Source organism: Moschus berezovskii, chromosome 14, assembly GCF_049115385.1.
Source record: "Moschus berezovskii isolate FMDL1 chromosome 14, NW_MosBer_1.0, whole genome shotgun sequence".
Taxonomy (NCBI): domain Eukaryota; kingdom Metazoa; phylum Chordata; class Mammalia; order Artiodactyla; family Moschidae; genus Moschus; species Moschus berezovskii.
In genome coordinates this window covers 55,908,292-55,921,445 of record NC_142473.1, presented here as the reverse complement: position 1 = coordinate 55,921,445, position 13,154 = coordinate 55,908,292, and the positions used below count along the sequence as shown (strand labels likewise).

Sequence of the window (13,154 nt, the reverse complement as noted above, 5' to 3'; positions counted from 1 at the left end):
ACCTAAGCTTAAAAGCTAAAACTATTTTTAAAATCTTTGAAAAAGAATTAGGGAAAATCTTTATGACTATAATTTTATGAATATGAAAGCAAAAGCTGCTGCTGCTAAGTCGCAGCAGTCGTGTCCGACCCTGTGCGACCCCATGGACGGCAGCCCCCCAGGCTCCTCCGCCCATGGGATTTTCCAGGCAAGAGTACTGGAGTGGGTTGCCATTGCCTTCTCCGGATACCAAAAGCACGGGCACTAAAGGAAGAAAAGAGCTTTTGTGCATCAAAGGAGATGATCAAGAAAGTGAGAAGACAACCTACAGAATAGGAGATATTATTTGCAGTTATATCTCTGATAACGGTCTAGTATTCAGAAAAAATAAAGAACTCCTAAAACTCAACACCTTCTTGATGAGAGTGAGAGAGGAAAGTGAAAAAGCTGGCTTTAAACTCAATATTCAAAAAACTAAAATCATGGCATCTGGTCCCATCACTTGGTCGCAAATAGAAGGGGGAAAAAGTGGAAGCAGTGACAGATTTTATTTTCTTGGACTCCAAAATCACTGCAGACAGTGACTGCAACCATGAAATTAAGAGGTTTGCTCCTTAGAAGGAAAACTATGACAAACCTAGAGAGCATATTAAAAAGCAGAGACATCACTTTGCCGACAGAGGTCCAATAGACAAAGCTATGGTTTTTCTAGTAGTCATGTACAAATATGAGCATTGGACCATTAAAGAAGGTTGAGCACCAAAGAATTGATCCTTTCGAATTGTGTTACTGGAGAAGACTCTTGAGAGCCCCTTGGACTGCAAGGAGATTAAACCAGTCAATCCTAAAGGAAATTAGTCTTGAATATTCATTGGAAGGACTGATGCTGAAGCTGACACTCCAATACTCTGGCCACCTGATGTGAAGAGCTGACTCATTTGAAAAGACCCTGATGCTGGGAAAGATTGAAGGTGGGAGTAGAAGGGGACAACAGAGGATGAGATGGTTGGATGGCATCACCAACTCAAAGGACAGGAATCTGACCAAACTCTGGAGATAGTGAAGGACAGGGGAGCCAGGCATGCTACAGCCCATGGGGTCACAAAAAGTCAGATACAACTTAGTGACCAAACAACAAAAATAACCCAATTCAAAAAATGAGCAAATAATTTGAATAGACATTTCTTCAAAGAAAATATACAAAAGACCGATAAAAAAAAAGAGTGCTCAGTGTTGTTATTCATTAGGGAAATGCAAATCACCTTATGCCTACTATGATGGCTATGATTTAAAAAAATTGTTTTGATGGAAAATAAATAGCACTGGCAAAGATGTTAAGAAATTGGAACCTTTGGGCATTCCTAGTGGGAATATAAAATGGTGCAGCCGCTGTGGGAAAGTTTGATGGTTTCTCAAAAGGTTAAACATAGAACATAATGTATTAAACATAGAACCTACCAGAAATTCCACTCCTAGGTTTGTTTACTGAAGGCAAGGACTCAAAGAGATATTTGTATACCCTTGTTCATAATGGGGCTTCCGCAGTGGCTCAGCAGTAAAGAATCCACCTGCAACGGAGGAGACACAGGAGACTCAGGTTCGATCCCTGTGTCAGGAGGATCCTCTGGAGGAGGTAATGGCAACCCACTCCAGAATTCTTGCCTGGAGAACCCCATGGACTAAGAAGCCTGGCGGGCTACAGTCTGTGCAGTTGCAAAGAGCCGGACATGACTGAAGCGACTTAGCACGCATGCACAAGCACAGGCACAGGGTCATAATAATATTATTCACAATAGAAAAGAATGTGGAAACAACTCATGTCCATTAACAGGTGAATAAATAAGCAAAATGCGGTTTATACATACAGTGAAATGTTATTCAGTCATAAAAAACAATGAAGTTCTGATACATGCTATAACTTCTATGAACTTTGAAAATTTATACCACATGAAATGTCAGACACAAAAGGACAAATATATTGTGACCACGATAGAAGAGTCAAATTCATGGGAACAGAGGGTAGATTAGAGGTTACAGAGGCATGTGGAGGAAATGGGTAGTTATGTTTGCAGAATTTCTGTTTGAGATGATGAAACAGTTTTGGAAATAGTGGTAATAGTTTTACAACATTGTGAATGTAATTAATGCCACTGAATTATTGTACACTTAAAAAATGATTAAAATGGTAATATATGTATATATTTTTAGGCTGTTCCCTGCGATCTTAATTCCCTGACTAGGGATAGGACCTGCACTCCCTGCTGTGGAAGTGTGGAGTCTTAACCACTGGACCAGGGAAGTCCTTAAAATAGTAATTTTTACGTTATATATTTTTTCTCAATAAAAGACACTATATACAAAGTAAAAAGAGAGGCAGATAGAGAGGTAGATGAGGAGAAAATATTTGCAACATGTATAACAAAGTAGTAAAAATCCAAAGGATGTAAAGAAGTCAGCTGAAGAGCAGAAAACCTAATATAAAAATGGGCAATGATTTTTGTCAGAAGAAGAAAACCAAATGGTCCACACAAAAAAATTATGCACAAATAGTGAAATGTAAGTTAAAGTATGAATGAGAGGTCATGTCACAGTCATCAGATTGGTAAAAATTAAGAAATTTATTAATATTTAGAGTTGGTGAGGGTGTGGGAAATGGAACCATCATTCCTGCTGGTGGGAGTGTAAACAGACCTAACCTCTTGGGTGGGCACTTTGGCTACATCACAGTCACACACACACACACACACACACGCGCGCGCGCGCAATCATTCAAACACACCCTTGGTCCCAGCAGTTGCACTCCAGAATATGACAGGATGAATGATTACATCTGGTATACTCAAAAGATGGAACTCAGTAAAATCCAAAGAAGAAACTGGATCTGTGTGTCCACTGGAAGTATATGTCTGAAATACTTCATAATACTTTTTAAAATCCAACAGGTTTGGTTTTTTGTTTCTAATGTTTATGTTTTGTTTCTAAATGATGAGGTTAAAGGTTCAGACTGCTGTTTGCAAGCAGTTTTCACAAATGACACCTGTGAGAGTGGACTGGCTTTATTCTCCATACAGGAAAAGCCATCATGTCTGCTTTTTTTTCTTTCTTCTAGCTGTGGCTTTGTAGTCTCTGTGACATCTGGATATGCTGTATATAAAGTTTGATTGGATAAATGCAAGAATCTGGTCACAAACATCTTTAGACAGATTTACAGGTTTATTTTTATGCTTCTCTTTATTTGTTTATGTCTATAATCAATGGTCCACCGAAAATTATGAATTAAACAATATAGAACTAAAAATTAAATAGTTTAGAAGCATGAAATGGTCAAAACGCTCAGGGTTTGAGGGAAACAAGTTCATCTGTAGCTGATGGGATCCTGGGACCCCCAACCTTCCTTACAAACCACATGAATGCACTGTTGACTGTTGCTTTAAAGGGAAAACAATGTTTGGGATGGGATACTGAAGCTACATCCACCAAGGAGAGAAACTTGTGATTTGGGCATCAGTCAATATGGGTAAATGTAAACAGTGCTTTGAAATGGATGGGAAAGATGACCCCTTTTCATTCTCCAAAAAGTCAGGTCAAAGTTACATGAATAAGAGGAATACAAATATCTTTGGTAGATGAGATGTGGCAGAGGTGAAGTGGAATAGAAATGGCTAGAGGGTCCTTCACATGGAAGTTAAATCCTCAAGATGTTGAAGTGTATTTGCTTTTAGCCATGTTTAAGAGAAAACCAAACACAGCCCAAGATGAAGCTTCTTCCCACAGTGTTCACCCTCCCTCCAGGCAGCAGGCAGGCCACACCTCACCCTTCTGCATAGCCACCAGACTCAGTGAAAACAGTTCGCTATTAAATTTCCAAGGCACGAGTAGGGTCTAAGACTGGATGAGCTGGCGACACCACTGGAAGAGCTTCAAGGGAGGAGACCATGAGAGATGAGGAGGGGAAGACAGGTGGGATTGCCCCTGCAGCCTCTTTCTTGAGGCCCCAGCCATTACTGAGGGATCAGGGGAAAGGGGCAGAGTAATTCAGACCCACTTTCTGCTTGCAGCCCTCAACCCCCGCCCCCCCCACCAGCTTTCTAAGGTTTGGGCTGCTGACCTATGTGAAAAGCAGCTGACCCAGTGTGCTGCAGTTTGAGGACAGTGTGTGAAGAGGTATCTGACCCAGGTGAGAAGTGTCCCTACCCATATCATGGTCAGAGGTGGTCAGTGCCTAGTTCTTACTTGGAGCACAGCAGTGAAAAGTGGCTGCCCCACCCCTCCAAAAAAAGATTCAGTGTTAAATTCATGGAGTTTAAGGAACCTGAGTCAACCAGAAATAGATGTCTCAGAGGCCAAAGAGAGACCTAAGCCATAAATTGGGGGATCATCAGCTTATGGATGGAAGTGAATGAGGTCATCCACAGAAAGTATGCAGTGAAGAGAGGGCCTGTGGGAGAACCTGGAGGGCACCAGTATTTCAGGGTGTTCAAACCCAATCAGTCAAAGACCACTGGGGACAATCCATAATCCAATGGAGTCAGGTTTATTGACCCATTGCTATGAGGAAGACAGCACATCAGAGGAATCACGGAGTGTCCTACCAAACACAAAGAAAAAGAGTTCTTATAGGATCTGAGAGAGGTGAATTAGGTGAAATGTAAATCAGGCAGCAGTTTGATAGCTCAAAGCAAACCAGAGCTGTGTCTAAAGTAGCCTGTATCAGGTCTGGACTGCTCAGTGGACTCAGGGTCTTGTTTCCTTGGAAACAATAAAGTTAAGGCTCATGGGAATACATGTTTAGAAGCCCCTTTTCTGAATCTCTCCGCACCTGGTTTTAAACCCTGTCCTCTTAGTGATTTAGCTCTTCCAGGCAAGAGTTCCATTCCTATTCTAAAAGCAAAATTTCTGATAGTTTATGATTTTAGAAAACAAAATTGCTCAGTGAATAAGAAAGAAATAGTCACTCCAAGAAGAGGGTTGTTATGATATTTTATAGCTGCAGTATGTCCCTGGGAAAAATTTTGTTTATTAATTTTGCGGCTGGCTTTCTCTCTGTCTGTTATTCAAGCCTGATGAATACCACAGCAGGTTTTTATAGCCTGAACTAATTTTTAGATTTTCAAGGGACACACAAAGGAGGTGGAATCTGCAAAGACTGAGTGTAGTAAGTAGGCAGTGTGGACAAAAAAAATGTTGCCTGTCAAGTAAGTAAACAAAAATGTTTCCTGCCATCAAGTCATCAGCCCCTGCAGTTACCTCCTACAATGGATGCACCCTGAGGGGGAGTTCTGGATGGAGAAAAACAATATACTAACCCTAGATAGATTAAGATGCATCAGTTCAGTTCAGTTGCTCAGCCACGTCCGACTCTTTACCCCATGGACTGCAGCACACCAGGCCTCCCTGTCCATCGCCAACTCCTGGAGTTTACTCAAACTCATGTCCATTGAATCGGTGACGCCATCCAGCCATCTCATCCTCTATCGTCCCCTTCTCCTCCTGACTTCAATCTTTCCCAGCATCAGGGTCTTTTCCAATGAGTCAGTTTCTTCCCATCAGGTGGCCAAAGTATTGGAGTTTCAGCTTCAGCATCAGTCCTTCCGATAAATATTCAGGAATGATTTCCTTTAGGATGGACTGGTTGGATCTCTGTGCTGTCCAAGGGATTGTCAAGAATCTTCTCCAACACACAGTTCAAAACCATCCCAAAGGAATAATTTCAGTGAGCCTAGACTCTTGCATCTTCCCATACATAAAAGGGCACTAAAAGTTAATTTGTGACGTCTGGCTTCTTGTGTATGAATAGCAATAATCTTTGGATGTTCACTACACGTTTGGTTTTTTTTTTCAGGAAAAATGCCTTGCTCCTCCCTTACCTCTTTTGAACAGTCCTTCAGAGCTATCTGAGAGGCTGCCATCCCAGATTATAGTCCTTAGTAAGGCTGTAAATAAAACATAGTTCTCAACTTTTATGTGGTATACTTTTTTCAGTCGATAGTAGAAAGAAAACTATTAAGTGTTAGGTCTCACAAACCAGGAAGATGACTGTTGATTATGAACACTAGGAGGTCTAGTATACTGCGTGCTGTAGAATAAGGTGACCAGTAGCCATACCTGAAACTCCAATACTTTGGCCACCTGATGCGAAGAACTGACTCCCTGGAAAAGACCCTGATGCTGGGAAAGACTGAAGGCAGGAGAAGGGGACAACAGAGGATGAGATGGTTGGATGGCATCACCGACTCAATGGACATGAGTTTGAGTAGGCTCCGGGGGTTGGTGATGAACAGGGAAGCCTGGCAGACTGCAGTCCATGGGGTCGCAAAGAGTCGGAAGGGACTGAGCGACTGAACTGAACTGAGCCCATAGGTGGCTATTTACATTTAACTATGATTCAAACAGAATAGGAAAAACAAGAGACCTCTTCAAGAAAATTAGAGATTCCAAGGGAACTTTTCATGCAAAGATGGGCTCGATAAAGGACAGAAATGGTATGGACCTAACAGAAGCAGAAGATATTAAGAAGAGGTGGCAGGAATACACAGAAGAACTGTACAAAAAAGATCTTCACGACCAAGATAGTCACGATAATGTGATCACTGACCTAGAGCCAGACATCTTGGAATGTGAAGTCAAGTGGGCCTTAGAAAGCATCACTACAAACAAAGCTAGTGGTGGTGATGGAATTCCAGTTGAGCTATTTCAAGTCTTGAAAGATGATGCTGTGAAAGTGCTGCACTCAATATGCCAGCAGATTTGGAAAACTCAGCAGTGGCTACAGGACTGGAAGAGGTCAGTCTTCATTCCAATCCCAAAGAAAGGCAATGCCAAAGAATGCTCAAACTACCGCACAATTGCACTCATCTCACACGCTAGTAAAGTCATGCTCAAAATTCTCCAAGCCAGGCTTCAGCAGTATGTAAACCGTGAACTCCCAGATGTTCAAGCAGGTTTTAGAAAAGGCAGAGGCACCAGAGATCAAATTGCCAACATCCGCTGGATCATGGAGAAAGCAAGAGAGTTTCAGAAAAACATCTATTTCTGCTTCATTGACTATGCCAAAGCCTTTGACTGTGTGGATCACAATAAACTGTGGAACATTCTGAAAGAGATGGGAATCCCAGACCACCTGACCTGCCTCTTGAGAAACCTGTATGCAGGTCAGGAAGCAACAGTTAGAACCGGTCATGGAACAACAGACTGGTTCCAAATAGGAAAAGGAGTGCGTCAAGGTTGTATATTGTCACCTTGCTTATTTAACTTATATGCAGAGTACATCATGAGGAACGCTGGGCTGGAAGAAGCACAAGCTGGAATCAAGATTGCTGGGAGAAATATCAATAACCTCAGATATGCAGATGACACTACCCTTATGGCAGAAAGTGAAGAGGAACTCAAAAGCCTCTTGATGAAAGTGAAAGAGGAGAGTGAAAAGGTTGGCTTGAAGCTCAACATTCAGAAAACAAAGATCATGGCATCTGGTCCCATCACTTCATGGGAAATAGATGGAAAAACAGTGGAAACAGTGTCAGACTTTGTTTTTTTGGGCTCCAAAATCACTGCAGATGCTGATTGCAGCCATGAAATTAAAAGACGCTTGCTCCTTGGAAGGAAAGTTATGACCAACCTTGATAGTATATTAAAAAGCAGAGACATTACTTTGCCGACCAAGGTCCGTCTAGTCAAGGCAATGGTTTTTCCCGTGGTCATGTATGGATGTGAGAGTTGGACTGTGAAGAAAGCTGATCGCCGAAGAATCGATGCTTTTGAACTGTGGTGTTGGAGAAGACTCTTGAGAGTCCCTTATACTGCAAGGAGATCCAACCAGTCCATTCTAAAGGAGATCAATCCTGGATGTTCATTGGAGGGACTGATGCTAAAGCTGAAACTCCAATACTTTGGCCACCTCATGAGACGAGTTGACTCACTGGAAAAGACTCTGATGCTGGGAAAGGTTGGGGGCGGGAGGAGAAGGGGACGACGGAGAATGAGATGGCTGGATGGCATCACCGACTCTGTGGACATGAGTTTGAGTGTACTCCGGGAGTTGGTGATGGACAGGGAGGCCTGGCGTGCTGTGATTCATGGGGTCGCGGAGAGTCGGACACGACTGAGCGACTGAACTGAACTGAACTGATGATTCATGGGGTCGCAAAGAGTCGGACACGACTGAGCGACTGAACTGAACTGAAAAGTAATTAATTGGATTTAATTTTTAAATAAATTCAAATAAATCTTTTTCTTTCTTCATGGCACTTAACCTCATGTCAAATGTTCAGTAGCCACAGGCTAGTCTCTACCCTATTGGACAATGCAGCTGTAGAATATTTTCATCGTTACAAGCAGTAAGAGAACTGAGTCACAGGCGAGGTGACCCCTGGGAATGTAGTCTCAGCCCAACAGCGTTACTCTCTTCGTTTGATAGCTACCGTGTAACTCGTGCATACCTCGAACGCACAACCCAGGCTAAAACCCGGAGGCTCCACCGCTTCTTCGCGTTTCCCTTCCTGCACAAACTCACTACCATCGCCACACTCCATCTCCCAACAAGCCCCGGGCCCGTCTTCTGAGACGCTGGCCTCTTGGACTTTTGGGAAATGTAGTTTAAACAGCGTTCCAACTCCGGAAAGGTTCTAGCCACGAACTAAGGCTCCCATGAGTCAGTGCGTGGTCAGTTCCGGTCCAGTTCACCGCTGCCGCCAAGTGTTCCGTGAGCGACCTGAAAGTTGCCACCCGAGTCTTAGTGCAACGGTAACTTGAGATGCAGGAGTCTGGAGGGACCGCGCTGTGCCTCTCCCTGCTACTGCTTAGGTCACCGCCACTCCGGAGTTGTAGAGACGCCTCAACCCATGGCGGAGCCGACCGGGCCCCAGGGAACCGTAGTTACACTCCAGCCACAACCACTGCTATTGCTGCTGCTAAGTCACTTCAGTCGTGTCCGACTCTGTGCGACCCCATAGACGGCAGCCCACTAGGCTCCCCCGTCCCTGGGATTCTCCGGGCAAGAACACTGGAGTGGGTTGCCATTTCCTTCTCCAGTGCATGAAAGTGAAAAATGAAAGTGAAGTCGCTCAGTCATGTCCGACTCTTCGCGACCCCATGGACTGCAGCCTACCAGGCTCCTCCATCCATGGGATTTTCCAGGCAAGAGGAACTGAAAGCAGCGTCCGACGGCTGTCTGTGGGGCGATCCCTGACGGGAAGCGCAAGCGCAAATGCCGGGCCTCGGGGCTTCTGTAAACACCGAAGAGCGCCTGCGCGAAAGGAGCGCCTGGGGATGGACACGCGGGGGCGCCTTAGCAAAGATAACAGTAATAAACAGTAACGTAACGGTCCCGTTATTTTTCTGCCTTTTTTTTTTTTTTTTTTGGTTTGCTAAGCACAGCTCCCTTCATTGCGTCTGTTAATCTGATCTTTGGGGCACTCATTTTATCAGTGGGACAGCGGGTCAGAGAAAGTGATACAGCGAGAGTCCTAGAATCTTTGCGTGTGAGGGACCAACGATGGTTCAGGATGCAAGGTCTCTAGACTGTCTCTGAGTTGCTGTGTGACCTTGGTAATTCTGTTCCCCTGAGGACCTAAGCTTTCTGATTTGTAAATGGAAATAGGATATTGGAAGGATCAAATAAGATGCAGAAATGAAACTAAGTTGCCGAGCGATCTATAAGGGCAGAAGATTATTATAATCGGGTGATTGCAGATTGAGGAACTATTTCATCATACTACAAATTGCAAAACTGAGGGCCCCTACAGGGGCAGGAGCTTGCTCCAAGTCTCAGCAGTCTGTGAGCAAGGGCTAAAACCCAGACTGCCAGCGTTTGGGCTTGGAGCCCTTCCCTGCACCTCCAGGATTAGTGTCTTTGTTGCATACAGGCTTAGAGAAACAGACTGTGCTCAGAGTCCGGAGAAGCCCCTATTCCTAATCCTTCTCCTACCTGCTGGGCCTAGTGGAGGAAGACCTTGCTCTGTTGAGATGACTACCGAAAGCAAGAAATTAAGGAGGAACTGGAAAATCCTGGAGACAGAGGACAGTGTGGCAGAAGCTGTACAGATCCAACTTCTCAAAAGAATGGCCCAGGTAAGGGAAGGAGATCAGATGTGACAGATGAGGGTTTAATGTTAAGGGGACCGACCCTGAATGGAAAAGGGTGGTCTCTATTTCTGAACCTGAGAGGAATTGGGTGCTCAGGTGATTCCATTTGGGACTCAGACAGCTGCCCATGACAGCTGGAGGTGGTACCTATGCTGGTTTGGATGCTAAGGAGAGGAAGTGATACAGGTTGAGCTGAAGAGGCTTTAGGAGCCACTCCCCCAACCAGGTGGAGCTGTCAGGTGGTATCGTGGGCAAACCATACCACCAACCAAGATACTGACCTTTTCTCTGTCTCTTGGAGCAGGGCTATACCCAGTTGTTTCTCTCTGGAGTGTTCTTAGAAGTTCTGGACATAGGTGTGGGAGGGGCTTGGAGCCACTAAGGTCTGGTTGCACATGGGGCCTCCTCAGGCAAGTCATGAAAGGAGGGTATCTGTAGAAATAGAAATTCAAGATCTTCCCCACCTCTAACTGTCTCGTTCTCTGGGCCTTCACTTGTCTCTGTTTTCAGCAGGGGAAACTGAGGCTAACGGAAGAGAAGACTCTCTTCAGGACACACAAGGAGCTGGCGTAAAACTGGACTAGGATAGGGATCTTTCCATGACATGGCAGTGATCAAACATCTTCATCAAACATTTATTGAGTGTCTAATGTATATGCTGAGAAGAGCTACCTTAGGGTACAAACAGAACCCAGGATTGCAGTCAGACTCAGCTTTTAACTTGCCCTCCCAGTGACTTAATGCTCTGATCCTTGGTGAATCACTACCCTACTCTGAGCCTCACTGTCTCTGGAGTGGGAGTGGTAAGCCGTATCCAGGGCTATCTGAGGTGTAACTATGAATTAAATGAGTTAAGAACTGGTAAGTGCATATAACAGCACTAGGCCCATGGTACCCGCTCAGTAACTATTAGCCACTCTTCGTTACTCATGAACACAGGTGGAGGCCAGCTGGAGATAGGATTCTCCCAGAGTCCAGCAGGGGCGGAGATGCCACCACCCCTGGTCTGTCGGCCTCCCAGATACCTCCACTCTGCGCCCAGAAAGCCTGTGTTTGTGAAAGTTGAGGGGTGGGGAGCACTCGCATCCCCATTTCTCCCTCTGGCACTGGGAACCTGGCAGGGAGCATTTACACCTCCACACACATGTGATTCATGCTCCCGACGACCTGGGTCCAAAGTTAAGGTGATTCTTGCCTAGAGCTGCACAGTACAGCCCTGGGCAGTGAGACCAGAACCGTGACCCTTCCTCCCTGCAGGGCAGAAGTCCCAAAAGGCTGACAACAGGGTCTTGACCTGTGTGTGTCCCCTGAACAGAGCAGGAGCTGGAGACAGAGAGGTGCCTGGGTGGGAGACAGGGCCCAATATCAGATACCCTGCCCCCAGCTCACCCTGTTTGAAGGTGGTGGTCTGGTCCATTGGTACTTTCAGCTCTGGTCCAGGCCACCCTAGTGGAGGGCTTGTTCAAACCCCTTATTTATAGAGAAAGAAAGAGATGACCGTGGAGCTCACCCAGAGCCCCACGGTAAGGTCGGGGTGAGTTTAGGCCAGAACTCAGGTGTCCTGGTGTTTGTCCAGGGCTCTGCCTGGCAGCTGGTTAGGAGGGGGCAGGCCTTGGCTCCATCTCTCTTTCCCCTGCCACTGCAGTCACACTTGGAGCCAGATGTGGATCCTTGGGTGTGCTGTGGGTGGGGGCATAGCAGGGTGGGGGTGGGTGCACAGACAGGTAGAGGGAAGGGGAGTACAGGACCTGGTCAGAGAGCAGCCCAGAGCTGAGCTGGGGTGGGTGCACTGGGGAGCTCTCAGCGATGTGTGTGTGGCTGCTGCAGGATTCTAGGGCCTTATTAATCAGTCTGAGGCAGCAGAAGATAAAAATACCGTGGGAGCACACTCCTGGAGGAGGGTAGCAAAGCAGATTCAGTAATGAGTCACAGAGCCCAAGCCCTAAATTTAGAAGGTGCTGAAGGAGGCAGCCGCCCCCGGGGAAGCACCGTGGAGATGCCCACTAACCGGGGGTACCGGTGCCTCAGGGCAGAGGGCAGTGGTTGGCAGGAGTCCCCGACACAGTAATGCCCCCAGGAAAGCTGGGCTTCTTCTGGGCCTGCCCCAGGTACAAATTTTGGACCTCAAAATGAACCCTGACCCAGGGCACAGTCTTCATCCCCACTCACTAACAGAGCTCCTACAAGCCTTCCCCACATGAGCCTTTCAAAGGGTCCTAGAAACCAGCCACTGGGGTGTAGACATCTCAGTACTGTCCTGCCCGCTGGCTGGGCACAGCCAGGCTCCCTGGGGCCTGCTGCTGTCCCGGTGCCCTGTTGTCAGACACTGAGAAAGGGGCTGTGTGGATGTGAGGAGCTCATGTCATTGAGTGAAGGCCTCCCAAAGGGGACCCATCCAGGCCTTTGTAGCTCTGTTAGGAATTGGAGTGAGGGAGGGGGACAAGATGTTATAATGGTCACTTCTGCTTTGTTCTCAGCCCTCCAGGTTCCAGGTGAACCTAGATTGTTTCTTTTTCTCCAGGTCAGAAGAGAGAGGCACTACCTCCAGGTCAAGGAGCAGAGACTTAGAAAAGAGGCCATGCCTTGGGGACAGCTGCCAGACCTCGGGTAAGGGAGCTTAGGAGACAAGAATTGATCGTAGCTGTGGCGTTTATTGAGCACTTATTGCTTGCCAGGCACCGTGCTAAGCTCTCCACGTGCATGAACTCACTTCATCCCGGAGGTGATGATTTAAGTCCTACTAGCCTACTTGTTCATTGGAGAAGGAAATGGCAACCCACTCCAGTGTTCTTGCCTGGAGAATCCCAGGGACAGGGGAGCCTGGTGGGCTTCCGTCTATGGGGTCACACAGAGTCGGACACGACTGAAGTGACTTCGCAGCAGCAGCAGCAGCAGCAGCCTACTTGTTCATAGAAACAGGAGTACCAAGACAGAGAGGTTAAGTAACTTATTCTAGATCACACAGTAAGAGGTTCTAACCCAGACCGCCTCGCTCCCTAGCCCAGGCTCTCAGCCATTATGCTAGACTGCTGAGCAGGGTTTTACCCCATCTGTGCTGCCTCCTCTCCTGTCCTTCCCTTCCAGTCCTCCAG

General features: G+C 46.2%; 1 protein-coding gene across 3 annotated transcripts in view; it reads left to right on the top strand.

Moving 5' to 3' along the window:
- Positions 1–13,154, top strand: part of STARD10 (StAR related lipid transfer domain containing 10) — a 49,152-nt gene that overhangs the window by 6,514 nt on the left and 29,484 nt on the right. The window contains exons 1-2 of one of the 3 annotated variants that reach the window (XM_088843176.1): positions 9,918–10,031; positions 12,581–12,628. The exons of 1 other annotated variant lie outside the window; for it this stretch is intronic. In XM_088843176.1, coding sequence (XP_088699302.1) covers positions 9,943–10,031; positions 12,581–12,628 — 137 coding nt within the window. In that variant the 5' untranslated portion in view covers positions 9,918–9,942. Of the gene's footprint in view, positions 1–9,917; positions 10,032–12,580; positions 12,670–13,154 lie in introns of those variants that run through there. One more of the 3 variants, XM_055423613.2, reaches the window with a different exon arrangement.